Source organism: Pygocentrus nattereri, chromosome 8, assembly GCF_015220715.1.
Source record: "Pygocentrus nattereri isolate fPygNat1 chromosome 8, fPygNat1.pri, whole genome shotgun sequence".
NCBI lineage: Eukaryota > Metazoa > Chordata > Actinopteri > Characiformes > Serrasalmidae > Pygocentrus > Pygocentrus nattereri.
Genome location: NC_051218.1, coordinates 9,153,962 through 9,171,784, shown reverse-complemented (window position 1 = coordinate 9,171,784; position 17,823 = coordinate 9,153,962). Strand labels below are relative to the sequence as shown.

The following is a 17,823-nucleotide window of genomic DNA, read 5'->3' as shown; positions in this document are numbered from 1 at the left end:
AATAGTCCCATGCAAGTTATAAGACTACGAATCTCACAGAAAGCAGGAATTACACCTAAACATCACCGGCACTGTTTATAACAAGAGGGTCTGCTAAAAGTGAAAAAGGACTTGTGGGGAAAATAAGGCTGGACTATTAATTTAAATCGACCGGACTGCTTGCGAGTTTACTAGCCGGTAGGCGGGGTTTGTCGGAAAACAGGTGGGAATAAAAGCTGTTATGATGGGCGCGTGGGGCGCTTTGCCCTCACTAGCCGGCGGAGTTGAGAATTACGCCACGATTCTCGTGTTTCTCCTCCTTTATTTTCTACATGGCACACGAAACGAGTTGTTTGTAGCTTTTAACGGCTAAAATGAGCATTCCTTTTCTCATTTGGACGTTTTTAAGGAATAGTATTTGGAAACTGAACTGAGCAGCACTCGCCCTCCTGTGGATGCACGCAGTATTACACAAACAGCGTTTAACTTGTTTTCTGTTTTACCTTTCGTCGTTTTTAAGGCGAGCGTATCGATTATTTCCATCGCGACCGACTCCGGTGTGTCGCTTTTGTTCAGTTTTGCAGCCGGTGTGGTTTCTCAGCTGAACTCGGGGCGTAAAGCGCGAGGCTGTTGTGGAGTTCAGCCGCTGACTGAGCGCGTCTGAACTTCAGTCGGTTTGAATCAGGCTGGAAAAGTGAGGAGCGAGCGTGAGGTGCGTGCGTGCGCGTGGTTTCCTTGGCTGCGCGCGCTTGGCGCCCGCGCAAACGACCGCTGAAGCGGTGAGAGAAGCACCGCGCGCCCAGCTGCAATGGCTCCACGTGAGACGCGCCGGGGGAACGAGAGCGGGCGCGTGAAGGTGTCTTCCGTCGTCTTCTGAAGCGGAGAGTGATGGCGTGCACCAGGAGAGTCAAAACTTTGGTGTCGACGTGCGTGATCTTAAGCGGCATGACCAACATCGCGTGCCTGCTCTACGCCGGATGGATCACGCGCTTCGTCTCCAACGGGAGCGCCAAAGTCCCGGAGAGAAAGTTGGAGGACGATACCGGAGAGACGCTGCGGATCCTGGAAAGGCTGGACAGGCTGGAGAACGTGGTCAAGCAGCACATCCAAGGTACGGACAGGCGCGCGCGGACGCGGGGTCTTGTAGTTTCACTGTGGTTCAGTTTAAACTTTTTGCCGCTCAGCCAATGAGGTGCGTTTATTTCTGCGGCTCATTTGGAAAACAGTCACAGTGCAGTCAAGAAAGAAATAAGGGACCACCACAGCCACACGTGCGTAAGCAGTCCCGTAGTGAACTTCAGATGCGCGAGGAACCCAAAGCTGCAGAAAGCTCCAAAAAGTTTTGACGCACGAGGAGCAAGAGCCTTGAACTTTTTTTGTGCACCGCTTTAGACGGTTAGAGTGGATCTGTCTCTGCTGGGGCTGCACGATTAATCATTTTTACATCGAAATCGTGGTTTGAAAGGGTGCGGTGTTCAAATGGCAAGAGCTGCAGTTTCGATATAAACACAATTAATCAGTTCTTCAAGGTTCCTTTAGTAAAGTCATTGGTTCTGTATAGGACCATGAGCACTCAAAGAACCATATGCATGCCTAAAGGAGTCTTTGCGTGTTGAAATTGTCCCTCAGATAGATGGAGGATGTGTTGTATGTGGTTCTATGTAGACGTTTTTTGAAAACAGTTCTATGTAGCACCAAAAGGGTTATTTTATGGTTACACGTTTGACAGCATAACAAGAGAAGCACCTTTTTTGGTATATGTAGAACCGTTGTCTTTACTAAACCTGTAGAACCATTGTCTTTACTAAAGAACTCTTGAAGAACTTGTACTTTATCCACGAGCTGTAACTGGGAAAATGTAGCATAAAAACACAGAGCTTGTGCACTGCTTGTAGAGGAGTTAGATCAGGGGTGGTCCTGGAAGGCCAGTGTCCAGCACAGTTTTGTGGTTCCCCTGCTCAAACACGTCCCCTAAACCTGGCAACCAGCAACCAAACACCTGTTCACTGTGACATCACAACCATAGCAACCCAGAAACAGTGCGAATGTCGGTCTTTTTGTTAAAAAAAATAACCTCAATTTTTAGAAAACTATTTTTAGAAGCGCCCTGCGATGGACTGGCGACCTGTCCAGGGTGTATCCTGCCTTCCGCCCGAAGACTGCTGGGATGGGCTCCAGCACCCCCTTGCGACCCTGAGGGAGAAGCGGCTTAGAAAATGTGTGTGTGTGTGTGTATTTTAGAAAGCAATTTTAATCACAATCAAAATACTGATCAGAAAACTGCAATTAGATACTTTGCTCGTATCATTCAGCCCCACTCTCTGCATGAGGCTGCCTGCACAGTGGTTTTCTGCACTAACTTGCTGTAGACTGGGGCACCCAAATGTTTGGGGGGGCAGGGGAGAACAATGTTTGCAGTGGGCTGAGGCGCAAAAAATAATATGTATATATATATATATATACTCACACACACACACACGTGTATGTATATATATATATATATATATATATATATATATATATATATATACACGTGTGTGTGTGTGAGTATATATATATATATATATATATATATATATATATATATATATATATATGTGTGTGTGTGTGTGTGCGTGTGTGTGTACATATATAGAAAAATATATACATATAGAGAAAGTTTATCTGCCGTTTTATGTTTTATATATATATATATATATATAAAATCATGGCACTAAAACAGTTTTGAAGGGCCTGCATCCTGCATTTTTCTTGTGTTCAATTTTTACTTACATTGTTTGTGGTTTTATGTACCAAAAGCAGTCATAATTCATTTTTACAGGACCACTTTCCAACCTATCATTATCCCTTAGAGTTAAACAGGCTGTTCTTTTCACTGAACCTTTTAGACTGGATATATGTTAATAGCCATGACTGTCCTGTGCGTCATTCAATTAGCAGTCCTGGCTGAAACACTCCTTATTAAGTTCAATGTGAGTAGGCGGGGCTAAACTGCTGTAGACTAAATAGGCGGATATATGTAAATAGTTTGTTTTTCGTGACATCATTAAACAAGGAATTCAAAATGGACTGTTTGTGCAGCTTTGTTTCCATGTATGGACTGTATATTATACAGAATAACAACTGACTTACAACGGAAAAGATAGTAATCCTGACTATTGGCTTTACTAAAGAAGCCTTGAAGGGCCTTTTTTAAGGTTATATATGATGCACATGATCCAGAGCAGGGTTTCTAAAACTCCATGTTCTGCATATTTAATGCTTTCTACCAGGGTGTGCTAGATGATGGAAAGCACCACATGATGCATAGTGTTTGCTCCCCAAGACTGGGGATATACAGGGGATATACAGAACTGTGTTTTTCTGATAGTTACTCTGTTCTGAACTGTGTACCAATACTGCACAATTAACTCCAAATCTTTAGTCTCTCACATTTCTGTGATCCTGAGTATGTGTGTGTTGGGGGGGTGTTGATCAGATTAAATTTAGCACTTGGCAAAGTCCTAGCACAAACATTAATCTCTGCAGCTGGTGTCATATTCCACTGATGGACACTTAGGAACTCAGCTGGGCTCTAGTGTGACATAGTGGGCAGGGAGAATGAGAGCTAGCGGATACTTTCTGTTAAAAAAAAAAAAAAACTCCCTCTTTACTTTTCCTTATTAACCATAGCACAGCTGTTACATTCAGAGGGCACTAATAAGACTTGAGTGAGTTTTACTTGACACGAATTGCAGATAAGAGGTCTGTTTAATCTGTTTAAGTTTCTTATTCTTGACTTTGAGTAGTTTATATAGCTTATATGAAACTGCCAGATTGAGCTCAGCAGGTCATTGTCAAGTTCTTCTTGAACTGTCTCAGCCGTGCTCGAGCAGGGAAAGCTGTTGAAAGTCTCTGGCGGAGTAAGTAAGTTAGACCGTGGTGGAGAACCGTTGCCTAAGGCTGTACTTTTTAAATCTTTTATAGCAAAACTGTTGCACTTGGCTGTTTTGTACAGTGCTGGAGTCAGTGCCAGGCCTAGGGAGGAAAAGAAAACCTATGAAACGTAAGTGATCAGTGGAAAACAGGTTCACAAGCCAGACATCCTCATATCGTCGCAGACTCTGGTGTGTGGCCAAGAACTGCATAATTTAACCCCATAAAATCCCAGGCTTAATACATAGTACATACTATTATGTAGTAACTACATGGACTACTATGCAAACTGGCTGAGTTATTTATTTAAGATTAAGTTACCTTTATTAGTCCCACAGCGGGGAAATTTGAGTCACAATAGGTAGTGGTTGAAATCTTCCCCTATGAAATACGACCCTTAAATAAAAAACATCGCTTCATTATCAGGCTACTAGCTCTGCTCTGTAGGCGACGCGACTTGAGTGATAGAAGAGAAGAGCAAAGTCCAAAGGCTTTAGTTACATTTAGACCATCATATGCTTTCAAAGAGGGGGTTATTATTTATCTCCCACCACTAATTCATTGGTGAAGCGAAGCTGAAGTCACTATTCTTGTTCGAATTTTCCCATTCCACCTTAAAGGCAGTTACATTCTGGAGCTTCAGGTGTCAATACTGCTGGACTATTTAAGGTGGAACAGGAAAATTAGCTATCTAGCTACCGAGACATTAGCGTAATTTCTGTGATGTTTTTATGCGTGTTACAAACAAATAAAAGATAGTACAGTGGCTATTGTAATTTTTTAACCGAGAAAATACTTTTGTGTGTTTGTGGTCGCTCGTGCAGTCGCCTTGCTCTGTTTGAAGTGCCTTTGAAAAACCTCTGTTTGGAGGGCCATATAGCCCTAACACTTCGCCCTACCCCTCTATCTCAACAAGAATTGGGACACCCTAACCATAGACGTGAACGTTCAAAACAGAGGGCTAAGGGCTAAGTGGTAGGGGTGAGGGGTGAAATGGGATTGGGCCTAAATCTTACTCTGAAAAGCTTATTGTTGTCATGGCACGCAGAGCAGGAAACAGTTTACAGAAGTTTGTTTACCATCAGACTGATAGAAACCGCTGCTCAGAAGTGCGTACATGTGAAAGTGGACATTATCAATCAGAGTGCAGCTGACAAAATTCCAATAGCTGTGGCCATCTCAGGCCCCTGAGTGCGAGACTAGGTTCACAATGACAACCACTTAAAGGTCAGGGAGAGGCCTCAGAACAAATTATATGGTGAAAAGGAAAAGTCACGGTCTGGGGAGCTCTCAGAAGGAATGACATTGTGATTAGGACTACCCAGTGGGACATCTCGGAACAAACAACCTGGTGATTAGCACCAATTGTAGTCAGGTGGGAGGTCTCAGAACAAATTACGCAGTTAAAAGGACCAATCATAGTCCGGGGGAGGGTCTCAAAAGAATCATCCAATCAATAGGACCAATCACAGACCAGGGGAGGTCTCAGGACCAATAACAGACCAGGGGAGGTCTCAGCAGTAGTGCCTTGTGGGCCATTATGTATTTACAGCAGTGCCTCTTTGAATGTAGATAAGCTTGCTGTCTTTATGAGATCAATATGGTCAATACATGGAAACTTGCTTTGAATAAATTGTTTTTGTCAACTGATTTACACATATCCAACTATAAAGCAATTTAGATCTGCCCGTTTATAGTGAAGTTATAAAGAGTGTTTCACCTCGAAGTGTTTTTCGTGGGATATGGATAAGGGCCCTTTACACAGTTGCTTGCAGTGTGTGCTACAGGGTACAAATGAACCTTTTTGTTATTGTCATTTATATTAGCTTTGTCTGTTCTAAAAACATCTTCAACAGCCTATGCTTTAGTGAGGACATTTCTCCAGTGACCCCACTGTAAATTGTACCTGTGAATGCACCTCACATGGAGCATTGGTTGGTCTCCTCTTGTTCAATAACACATATATTCCTTCAGGAATTCCTGCAGTGCCATAGTCACTCACACTGAAGCGCACAGCTCTCTGTTGCAAGTGTTTGAAACACTTGGCAGTGTTGTACAGATGGGAGGGATGAGCTGTAAGAAAATTTCATCATGTCATCATGGGTTAGTATCATCACAATATTGGCAAAATTTAAAATCTCAAAATCATCTCTTCCCCAGTGTGTAAAACTAACAGGAATTTAAGCAAATATGAAAGTGTAATCAACACTGCCGCTGTTTACTGCTCAGATTATAACTGTGTAAACATGGGTCGCCTTGCTGTGTACTTTGTAGGGTGGCAGGGAAGGACAGACGTAAGTGACTCCACCTGTCATTGCATGATTTAGGTTAAGCGTCCTGACAACAGACTTTGGTAACACAGTGCGATCACATAACGCAGGTTAGAGCATGAGGATGACCTTAGTAGTAGCAGGTGACACTTTAAACAATTGATGAATATGTATCACTATATCTCGTTTTTCTGGCAAGTGCGAAAGTTGGAGCAACTTGAAAAAAAAAATGAATTCAGATGATCGGTCAACTGGTAACGTGAATAAAAAGATAATGACATATCTTAATCTACTGACAGTATTCTAGATGTTCTGATGATATACTCATATAGAAAAGCATATTGTCATGTAATTTATTGTTATTATTATTAAACTACAGACTTTCTTTCTTTATGTCTTTAACTTAATAATAACTCTAATAAAAAATATCTGTGTATAAATTGGTAATAAGCCTCAGTTTCTTTTCCCTTGTCCTGAATATCAATGTATCTTAAAAAAATTCTAATAGTGTTTTTTTAAAGTAACATGTCAACAATAAAAATTCTCTATTTTTTTTTCTAATTGATGTTTGACATCTAGTGCCGCCCTGATCTCTAGGCAACATTTATGATACATTTGGGAGAGAGCCAGCATGGCCAGTAATATTTGCCAAAACTTAGAACACACAGTTGAAACAAGATCAACAATAATGCACTGATTATGGTCTGTATATACATAAAAATGCAAATATGTATACAGAGAAATAAAAATGGGCCAAGTGCGGCGCCTTGTAGTACACCACAGAGGATATCCTCCTTATTTGAGACATTTACTACTACATACTAACAAAATATTGTTAACCAGTTTAACACAGTCCCAGACAGCCAACCAAGTCATTTTCAGAAGCTTTGTAGGATGTGTAGTGTCAAATGCAGCAGTTCGAGCACATGGTCATATTGCCCACTTCTAGATGCAGTATGAAAAATTTATGTTGCTTAGCTTTTCATACTGTACTGCTAGTCTGAGAATTTCACTGTCTTTTTAAAACATGCTTGTAATTTGTTCCACCAATTTGTGGGTATGTAAATGTGTGAAATGTGCTTTCAAGTCTAAAGGCGTTGTTGTTTTCTTTTGTCCATCCTGCGCTGCTGAGTGAATTCGATTTTTCCAGAGGCTGTGCATTCATAGAATGATCAAATATCCACTGAATTTTCTGAGGCATATGGCAGAGACACGTTCTGAGAGGTATTCATTCGACTATGCGTGCCGTCTGCCCCTCAGTTTTCAGACAGCAGAGCGGTGGAGGTTCGTGCCAGTGTGATGCTTCTTCCCTCAGAATCCATTTAAAAGTAGAGGGTCCAGTTTTCACGCTCATCTGAACTGTCTGATTACATTGTCGTCTGTGGAGATGCTCTGTTTTAGGACTGGCTGTGGAGTGGTTTACTAAAGGAGACACATTAGCAAATACAGAATTCATCCATTTGCTCTTTTCCACTGCCTGTACAGTAATTAGTGGAAGTAAATGGTAGTGGGTGTAAGGTCACCGTGGTAACACCATGGTTACTGAGCACCAGCATGAGTGTAGATGTTGCACCTCAGAGCCAGCAGCAGCTAATGCTGTTTGTCAAGCGCTGGAGAAAGAAGGAGAAGAAAAAGAGCAGGGGCAAATGAAAGGATGTCTAAAGAAAAATATGTGACTAAGACAACAAAATAAAGTTACACTCCTCATCCTTGAGCCCTCAACCTCATTTCAGCTCTCCTGCAAAGCTGTTAAAATAGATGCAGGATGTTCAATGTGAAGGTCTTTAACCAGCCACAAGGCTGAAATTGATTTCATCATCAAATGTCAGCGTCTTCTCTTTGTCATTCAGGTCAGAGTTGCAGGGAGGGTGCAAGGGATGCTCCTGAACTGAGGATGACTGCGAGCTACAATAACAAGCCCTTTGTTAATGAAGCTCTCTGTCTCTCCTGTGCAGCCAGAGCATGATGGAGTAGCAGCTTTCCAGGCAGAAGCGCTGCACGACCTGCACAATAGGTCTCCATATTTATGAGCTCAGGGGCTGAGAGGTCCTCAATCCAGGCCTCACGGACTCCAAGCCAGTCCTCATTTCACCCTGTACCCACTGAACCAAACCGATTCTAATACTTATGTTTGTTTTGAGATGTTTAATAAACACCTCAGTGTTTCACACAGTCTTTAAATCTAAAGACAGGATAATGTCAGGATAAATAACAACAATGTATTATATGAACATTGTAATAGGGTATTTTTTTTAAAGCAAATGAAATGTCAATAATAAAAATCCACCAAAGCATTTTTATAGTCATTGTTTTTTACGTAATCTCAAGGCAACATTGATGATTTTTAGACAGTGCCCTGATATCAGTTGGTCGATAATATCAGCCAATGCTGATAGTTTTATAGATATCGGTTAGAATTTCACAGATAATGTGCTGATTTTGGTTGCATTTGTGAATGAAATGCTTCACCTGCCCCCTAGAATAACAAAAACATGTAAAATGTATCCAAACTTAACCTTCAGCATGGCAATGACTTGTTATTGTCATATGTCATTGGCTATACCATGAAAAGAACTGATGAAAAATAAGAAAAAAATTGCATCCAGAGCTACAAAGTTTCTATTATTTAAGGCAGTGAGTCTCAAAAATGTGTCCATTGAAAACAGACATTGTTTTTTCACTATGCACCGTAGATAGCTGGCAGCCAGTAAAGTGCTGCAACACAAGCTATTGGAGTATAAAAGTAAAATATAAATGTCAAGTTATTATTTGGCCAACAAAATACCCCAATAAAATACTGGCTGATATTAATGCTTAACAGAATTTTTGGTCCCTTAAAATAAATATCAGTGCTGGCTTCAAAAGTTCCTATCAGTTGGACCCTAATTTGGATTGTTGGCAATTATGTATCCATGAGTATTAGTCATCTTCTTTCAGCAAAACATTTGGCAGCTCTAGAACCTTAATTTAAGCCAGCTAGTTGTGTTGGGAACCAAAAAAAAAGACTAAAATAACTACAACATAAACTGAGGTCCTTGAGGGCTGGGTTGGATAACCTTTAGAAAACTGCTGTGGAAGGAGCATTGCTAGTGTTAAAACCCTCCAAGGCTACAGCCTTTTAGGAAGAACAAGTTGGCCTAATCATTACAGAAACCTCAAGGTATTCAGAATTGATTTTGAATTCCAAAGCTACAAAATGCCTAGAGGGCATAAAGGTATAGTTCTCTTTCAGTTACTGGTAATAAAAGTCAAAACTGTCAAAAGTGGAGCTTTTGCGGCGAGAGCAGCGGGCTGGTTGTTTTGTTGTTGGTCTACGGGGAGCCAGATCTGCACCAACGACCAAAAATAACTTCTTCATTCTCTCCACGTTTCTTTACGCAGCTGTGCTGGGATCAGTGGGGTGTCGGAGTGCTACAGCGCTCATATCGCACACTTTGCTCCTTCCGTAAACTTTCAAGTCAGGCACCGCCTGGCTAGTTTATTTTGGGCTGTCTCTTTATGGGGCTGCTGTTTGATCATTAGGGCTGGGCGCTTTTCCACATAGCCTGCACCTGAATGTGTTTTCTCCCCGTGATGGATCCAGTAACGTGCCTCAAGGTGATTTTTGCCGTTGCTGTGAGTTTTTGAAAGTCTGCTTTTATTTCAGTGCTCACAAGGTAACATTAATGCCATGCTTTCATAGCTGTTAGAGGAAAAGCGAGGAGCAAGAAACAGAATGTTTGTATTTGTGTGAACACACAGACTTTCCCTCAGCCTGTGAGTGTTTTAATGTGCTCTCTTTGTTGCACTAATGAAGGATGGTAATGTCATTGTGTAAACAGTGTAAATGTTTGAATGTAAAGGGTGAGAATTTGGACCTGGAATATGGGAATGTCTGCAATCTCATACTCAAGGCCCTCATCATTGTTGGAGAATTTCCTTTTCTAAAAAGGCTTTTATGATGAACATTCCATACAAATGCTGTGATTGGGCACTGATGAGGTCTAGACATGCATCCTGGGAAACATTTACAAGTAATCACTTGATTAACACTGCGCTTCAGTGATTTAGTTAGAGTCCTACAGTGAAGGTTTCTGTGGGCTGTAGTGGAGATGTCAGATGTGATTAGACCTGATTTTCAGGCTGTAGACCCACCTGGGCTTCATGTTGCTCCACATTAGATCCAGTTGTCCTCTTTCAAATTTGAGCCAGTTGGCTTCTTATAAATCATATATTCACTTTCTGATGCACTTGATTCCACACTGGAGTTGGATCAGGTCTTGCTTATGTTTGTACTAGGGATGTGTATTCTGGCTAATTTTGATGTCCGAGTATCTTTAAGAGGTCACAAATAGATGTCTGGTTAACCACAGGGAGGGAGAAACTACAGCAAACAAAACCAAAAATAATGACCAAAAACAGTGCATGGCTGTAGGCTTACCTTCGTAGATGACAGCTGGTGTTGCACAAAAATACAGCAGCACAAAGTAGAATACGCTCTAAAAGATGTTTATTATTCAGGAACAGCTGAGGGGCATTTTAAATGTGGCCACTAGGAGATAGTATGACCAAGTACCTGCTTTTCATTGACTTACTCAAACTGTTGCCTTAATTGTTAATGCTATCGAGTTTGTTGCCCTGAGGCAACACCGTGCATTAGAGGGTTAACAAACACACCCTTGGCAATGTTCAGTCACTCATTTAGCAAAGTATAACATAAGATATAACAAGTAAAAGCAGCTTGTTTCACTGAATTGTTAACCTGTATGTTTTTTTTCTGTTTTCTTGCAATGAAACGATAATAATGAAATGATAATAAATATCCAAATTACATGTTTTTAGTATTTTGACTACTGGCACTTAATACAGTTAATCAAGTATTCATCTTCCCATGTACATCCCTAGTTTGTACAAGGCCTAGCGCACATAATTCTGATTCTCCAGTATTCATTTGTCATGTTAGATTCTCTATTTAGTATTCGGCAGCTTCTGGTTTTGTTGACTGCATTATGAATTCAGGCTGGGCATCTTATTTCGGCCTAGGGTGCAACATACTGTGCGGCTTTCCACGCTGCCGTTGAAGCTAAAGTTGCAAAAATGCCCAAGAAAACAGACAATAAGAAAACTGCTCAGTGAAAAATCTCTGCTAAGATGCTTTATTAATCATCTTAAATGTATTAGTACAGTCATCCTTATCTGATCACTAGGCACGAGTGAGGGCCAGTCTAAAACCAACAAGCTCAGAGCCTCAAGCGTGTGACATCTGGCAGTGAATGAGAAGGGGAACACTGGTGCTGTGGCTGTCGTCACTGCTCGCAGACACAGGAGTCTGGCATGGGGTGAAGTTCGCTCCAGCCAAAGACCCTAGTGGGCAGCAGGCCAAGAGCAGCATTCCATGAGGTGGATGTGATCACAGTTTCAGTAGCCTTGCTGCCTTGTAGGCTTGTGTCCCAAAAACCTCACTAAAAAAACCTAACTAAAACAAAACTTATTCTTGTACTTCTTATTCGTTACATACTAAGCATGTGCACCAAATATGCATAACATTAAGACCACCTCCTTGTTTCTACGCTCATTGTCCATTTTAGCAGCTCCACTTACTGTATAGGTGCACTTTGTAGTTCTACAATTGCAGACTGTAGTCCATCTGTTTCTCGGATACTTTGTTAGCCTTATTTTATGCTGTTCTTCAGTGATCAGGACTCCCATGGACCCTCACAGAGCAGGTACTATTTAGGTGGTGGATTATTCTCAGCACCGCAGTAACACTGATGTGGTGGTGGTGTGTTAGTGTGTGTTGTGCTGGTCCACTCTATTAGACACTCCTTCCCTGTCGGTCTGCCTTGTAGATGTAAAGACAGAGACGATGGCTCATCTGCTGCTACACAGTTTGTGTTGGTCATCCTCTAGTCCTTCATCAGTGGTCACAGGACGCTGCCCACAGGACAATGTTGGTTGGATATTTTTGTTTGGTGGACTATTGTCAGTCCAACAGTGACACTGAGGTGTTTAAAAACTCCAGCAGCACTGCTGTGTCTGATCCACTCAGGCCAGCGCAACACGCACTAACACACCACCCGCACGTCAGTGTTACTGCAGTGCTGAGAACGACCCACCACCCAAATAGTACCTGCTTTGTTAGGGTCCATGGGGGCCCTGACCACTGAAGAAAAAGGTAAAAGGGGGCTAATAATGTATCAGAGAAACTGATGGACTACAGTCTGTAACTGTAGAACTGCAAAGTGCACCTATATTGGGGCAGTCATGGGCTGGAGGTTAGAGAACTGGCCCTGTCCCCAGTTTTATCCCCAGGGCCGACAGCACATGACTGAGGTGTCTTTGAGCAAGACACCTAACCCCCAATTGCTCCCCGGGCGCTGTGGATAGGGCTGCCCACTGCTCCGGGCAAGTATGCCCCCTAGTGTGTGTGTGTCTATTCACTAGTGTGTATGTGGTGTTTCACTTCACGGATGGGTTAAATGCAGAGGTGGAATTTCCCCATTTGTGGGATTAATAAAGTATCACTTAACTTATATTGTAAGTGGAGCTGATAAAATGAACAGTGAGCTTAGAAACAAGGAGGTGGTCAATGTTATGCCTGATCAGTGTATGTGCTATTGAAAGGTATATTTGAATGAGAGGCTACAGTTGAGGCTTTGACATGCAAGAAGCTGGTCTTCAGTCTAGCCTTTAAAGTCGCTTACTATGTATATTTTGTTACTGCAGCAACAAACATGCTTAAAATTAGGGTTAATTGTTCAGAATTACCAAGAAGTATTCAAAGTCTGAAAAATGCAGCTTGGGTCAGTCCTGGTTTGTGCTTTACAGGTGTTATAGTGTACTGAAAAGTATTTTTCCCCTTCCTGAGATTTTCTGCTTCTCTATTCTGCTTTTTGTCACAGTGAACGCTCAAAGATCTTTAAGCAAAATGAAAATGTATTCAAAGAGAATCTTACCAAATGCGTAACGTAGTGTTTTTATTAATGTTTCATTTATTTTAAGTGACCTTTAAATTTATCACTTGTTGCATGGCCTTCAGTGTCTGTAACTGCAGCCTGCTTTCTTATAGATTTATGTCAGCTTTTCTCAGTGTTGTGGAGGAATGCAAGCCCTCTTTTCTTTGAGGAACTGCTTTAATTCAGTGATATTTGTAGGTTTTCAAGCAGCATCATCTTTACTGGGTTCAAGTCAGGACTTTGACAAGGCCACTGCAAAACCTTTATTTTGTTTCTTTTCAGCTATTCAGATGTAGACGTGCTTCTCTGTTTTTTTTTTTTTTGCCTTGCTGCATAACCTGATAATATTTCAGGTGCAGTTCATGGACAGATGAACGAACAGTCTACCTCAGGATTCTGCGATACAGAGCAGAATTCACAGTTTCTGTTCTGCTGTTCTGTGAATTCCACTTTTGTCCAGTCCTTTTCTTATTGTAGAGTTGGGAACATTGACCTTAGTTCAGGCTAGACAGACCTGCATTTACTTTGATGTTCTCCTGGGACCTTTGGTGACCTCCTAGATGTTTACTTCTGTGCCCTTGGGGAAATTTTGGCAGGCTGACCACTCCAGACTCTTAGAGTTCTTAGGGTTCTCTATTTGTAGATAATAGCTGTGGCTCAGTGATGTCCTAGAAACTAGAAATGTCTTGTGACCCTTTCCTGCCAGTGCTCTATCAGCTGAATCTCATTATTAAAGAAAAGAAAAACTGCTGGAGTAATTAAGGAGGCAGTTGCTTTTTCACACAGGTGATTTGCATGTCGAATAAATAAACCTGTATTTTTCAAAAATGTGTTATGTCTTTATTAAGGTCAAAGCTAAATTCTCTTCTGAAGATCTAAAACTGTTCAACTGTGACAGGAATTAAAGGAACTCAGGAGGGGACAAATACTTTTTCACAGCACTGGATATAAATTGATGACAAATCTATTACATATATTTTCGCAGTTTCTGTGTTATTATAGGCTAATTGTTCACTTTTTGCTCAGAGTTTGGTGCCATTTTTGATGGTTATGAAGGGGAGTAATGACTTACGGTTTCTTGACTGTGTTTGTGATGTAAACAAGTTCAAGACTAGGTTTAGTTTTAGATTTTTTTCTGTAAATTAACTGGATCAAGAGTGATGAGTCAATAAGTGATGAGTCAGTATTCTTTTCAGTAGATTTCTGAGTACATTTTGTTTTGATAGCTACAAAGGCTGCACAACATCCTCAACTCCTCACAACCTGGAATGTACAACTTGCAACAAATAGAATGGAGACTAGAAGCTGCTAGTTGTTGTGCCCTGTGTGCGTAACAGTAGGCTTATCAGCTTAGGCTCTCTCAGTTGTTGTCCATCTGGCTGACGTTTGATCTCCAGAGAAAAGAGATCAGCATGTAATCAGACTGGAGCTATAGTAATCCTCTCCCACATGACCTCTAACGAAAGGCAGGGATTTAGGTTTTATTCAGTGCTGGTCATGTGATGCTCAGTAGTCTAACCTGATGCAGAGAAGAGAGAATAGAGGAGTTTAGCTGTGATATATTGGTGCGTTGAGATGATTTAGCACTTTTTTTCCCTAAGCGCATCATTAGTACAATAAAGATGTTGTGTAGGCTGGACTAGAGATGTCAGATGTGATTAGTCTTTATTTTCGGGCTGTAGGACCACCTGGGCGTCACATTAAATGCTTCACATGAATGAAAATGCCAGAGCACTCTAACAGTTAACGGACTCTTGCAAAATCCAATGGAATCTGAGAGCACGAAGGAAGAAAATACTGCAAGTAAACAAAGAAAAATGGCGACGAGTCATTCACCTGTGGAGTGACGTTTTTTAATGAGCTGAGTTTAACTACATTCTCACTGGCAGCGACTTTTCGCCTCTTGTCACCCGAATCGCTGATCACTCATCTTTCTGAAATCCAGCTGACCATTGGTTGCTGTGGTTTCACTTACGCCAAGCACAAATCAGATGTGTTCCCACTAAAATGAAAAACCCTGGTGAGAAAATCGCTTGTGTGCTCATTTTTATTTAATTTATTTAGTCTCTGCAGTCAGTATGTGAGGAAAACAGTATCTAGTCTTTGTGATCACTGTCTATTTGCAGCGAAAGCACTGACACCATTACTCCATCTCTAACAGGAAAATTGATCTAGGAACCAAAAGCAGTTTCCTAGTGGTGGACATAAAGTGCGTGCTACGCTGCACAATGCTCAATTCCTATTAGCTGTCGCCACATCGTTTTCGCTCCTTATTTGTATAGATAGACTCCACCAGAGAACTTGTATAGAGAGAATTTGCACTCTGTAATGTCTTCCAGGTTTCTCAAACGCTAGAGGGCGCTCCCGAGCGAGTCTAAAACAAGTGGGGTTGATATGGAGCATTTGAGCAAAATCATAGTTTATAAATGCTGAAACATTTTGAATGTAAAAGAATGCAATCATTTCCTGAACAGTGAATATCATAAAACGTTTTAATACTACTGTTATATTTTTTAGTTGTTATGTTATAGCTTTTAAATTCAAGCTATAGGAGTTTAAAACCGCCTCATGTACGTTCATGATGTCACTGAGCACAAACAGCCAATGAGCTGCTTCGCTAACCAATCAGTCATCACGCTCTAGCAGTAAAGCCCGCCTCCTGCTGCCCAAAACCCGTTTGCTGTAGAAAAAAGGAAAGATATGGGTAATGTTTCTTTGTTTTTTTTAAATGTGAAACACATCCTTCTGCTTTCTAAAATTAAAGAAGCGTTCTGTGTGATTAGAAACTATTTTAACTTCTTGTTTTTAGCCGTTGAGCTCCATTCACTCCCATTTATTCACTCACGGGCGCCCTCTGCTGTTTAGTAGTCCTGTTTTTGATATAATGGGGGGAATAGGAAGTGGCCACGCTCCTCATAAACCAGCTCTGACTCTGCTTTGTCGCGTTGCAGGCTCCGCCTACTTTGTGTCCGCAATGTTTGCACTGCTCCTGTTGCACGAAATCAGCAGTTCTCCCCGAAGATGAATGACCTCCGGCCGCCCCGTTGTTTCACACTGCTGCCGGTGTGAATGCAGGGTAACACACGAGCACAATCAAGTTCATGCAGATTTAAAACACTAAAAATACCACACTGATCACAGTTTCAAATCCATGAGCCTCACTTAGACATGTATATCTGCTGCTTCGTTACTGTGTCCAAGCAAACAGCAGAGAAAACAGCCAACAGCAGCAGCTCCATCTTTGTTTATTTACGTCTCCTACTAACAGGAGAACGTAAGAGTTTGTGATGCTCAGTATTTCAGTCCCCCCAAAAATCAGGTAATGTGAGATGCACAGTCCTTTTATAATCTGTTAAGACTGTAAAAGCTGTGTAGTCACCCAAGGCTTAAGATGATCTGATCTTAATAATTCTGTACTTCAGAGAAACTGGTTAGCACTGGTGTGTAAGTAAATATGTGTTAATCATAAGCTAACGTGATAAATAGGGTAAAAATTTAGATGAACCTTTTTTTTTTTAAATACTTAGAACTTGTTAGTTACTTACGTCACAACAAGAACGTCTGGAGACAATCCTGAGTAATTTTAGTGCACACCAGTGGTTAGCACTGGTGTGTAAGTAAATATGTGTTAATCATAAGCTAACGTGATAAATAGGGTAAAAATTTAGATGAACCTTTTTTTTTTTAAATACTTAGAACTTGTTAGTTACTTACGTCACAACAAGAACGTCTGGAGACAATCCTGAGTAATTTTAGGGTTGACATGATGGGAACATAGACTGATTAGAGTGAATTTTTTAAACCAATCCAACATCTTCTAAAGCTCAAAGTAGGGGATGATGATGTGCTCATCAGCATTGTCTGACACACCTGTCATTAGCCCACAAATGTAATGTAAGTTAGCACGGCTGGAAAGTCTTCCCAGTAAAGTACAACTAAGCATGTACTGCGCTGCCACCTCCTTGTGTCTACACTCAGCACCACTTAACATATATGTGCATTTTGTAGTTCTGCAGTTACAGACTGTTTTTCAGTAGTCAGAACCCCCACAGAGCAGGTATTATTTGGGTGGTGGATCATTCTCAGCGCTGCAATGACACTGATGTGGTGGTGTGTTAGTGTGTGTTGTGCTGGTCTGAGTGGATCAGACACAGCAGTGCTGCTGGAATTTTTAAACACCTCAATGTCACTGCTGGATTGAGAATAGTCCACTAACCAAAAATATCCAGCCAACAGTGCCCTGCATCCTCTGACCACTGATGAAGGACTAGAGGATGACCAACACAAACTGTGCAGCAATAGATGAGCTATCACCTCTGACTTTACATCTACAAGGATGACCAACAAGGTAGTTGTGTCCAGTAGAGAGGACAGTGAGTTGACATGGTTGTTTTGGAGACTGCACTGCAGGATCAGCACACGAATAGGCAAGTTTTAGTGGAACCAGAGGAGCAATGAGCTGCAAGCTTTTGTAGAATCTCTGACATTATTCTCTGATGTTTCAGAATGTCATACACTTCACGTCATCCTGCTGAGAGTTAATTAAAATCACGGATATGATGACCAAATGATCCTTAGGATGACCAAACTACATTCCCATCAGTTCCCTATGGCAAACTGCTGCAGATGCCTCGTTGTGTGATTTAATGTTTCTGCTCTAAAGAAAGACAGCATAAAATACTAATGTGAACCATGAAGAATCTGAAGCCCTTAGGCTGATAGTT

The 17,823-nt window shown here is 41.3% G+C and overlaps 1 protein-coding gene across 1 annotated transcript in view; it reads left to right on the top strand.

Moving 5' to 3' along the window:
* The first annotated feature begins 214 nt into the window (after positions 1 to 214).
* Positions 215 to 17,823, top strand: part of galnt18a (UDP-N-acetyl-alpha-D-galactosamine:polypeptide N-acetylgalactosaminyltransferase 18a) — a 123,968-nt gene continuing 106,359 nt past the window's right edge. The window contains exon 1 of the mRNA XM_017717674.2: positions 215 to 1,090. Coding sequence (XP_017573163.1) covers positions 868 to 1,090 — 223 coding nt within the window. The 5' untranslated portion in view covers positions 215 to 867. The remainder of the gene's footprint in view (positions 1,091 to 17,823) is intronic.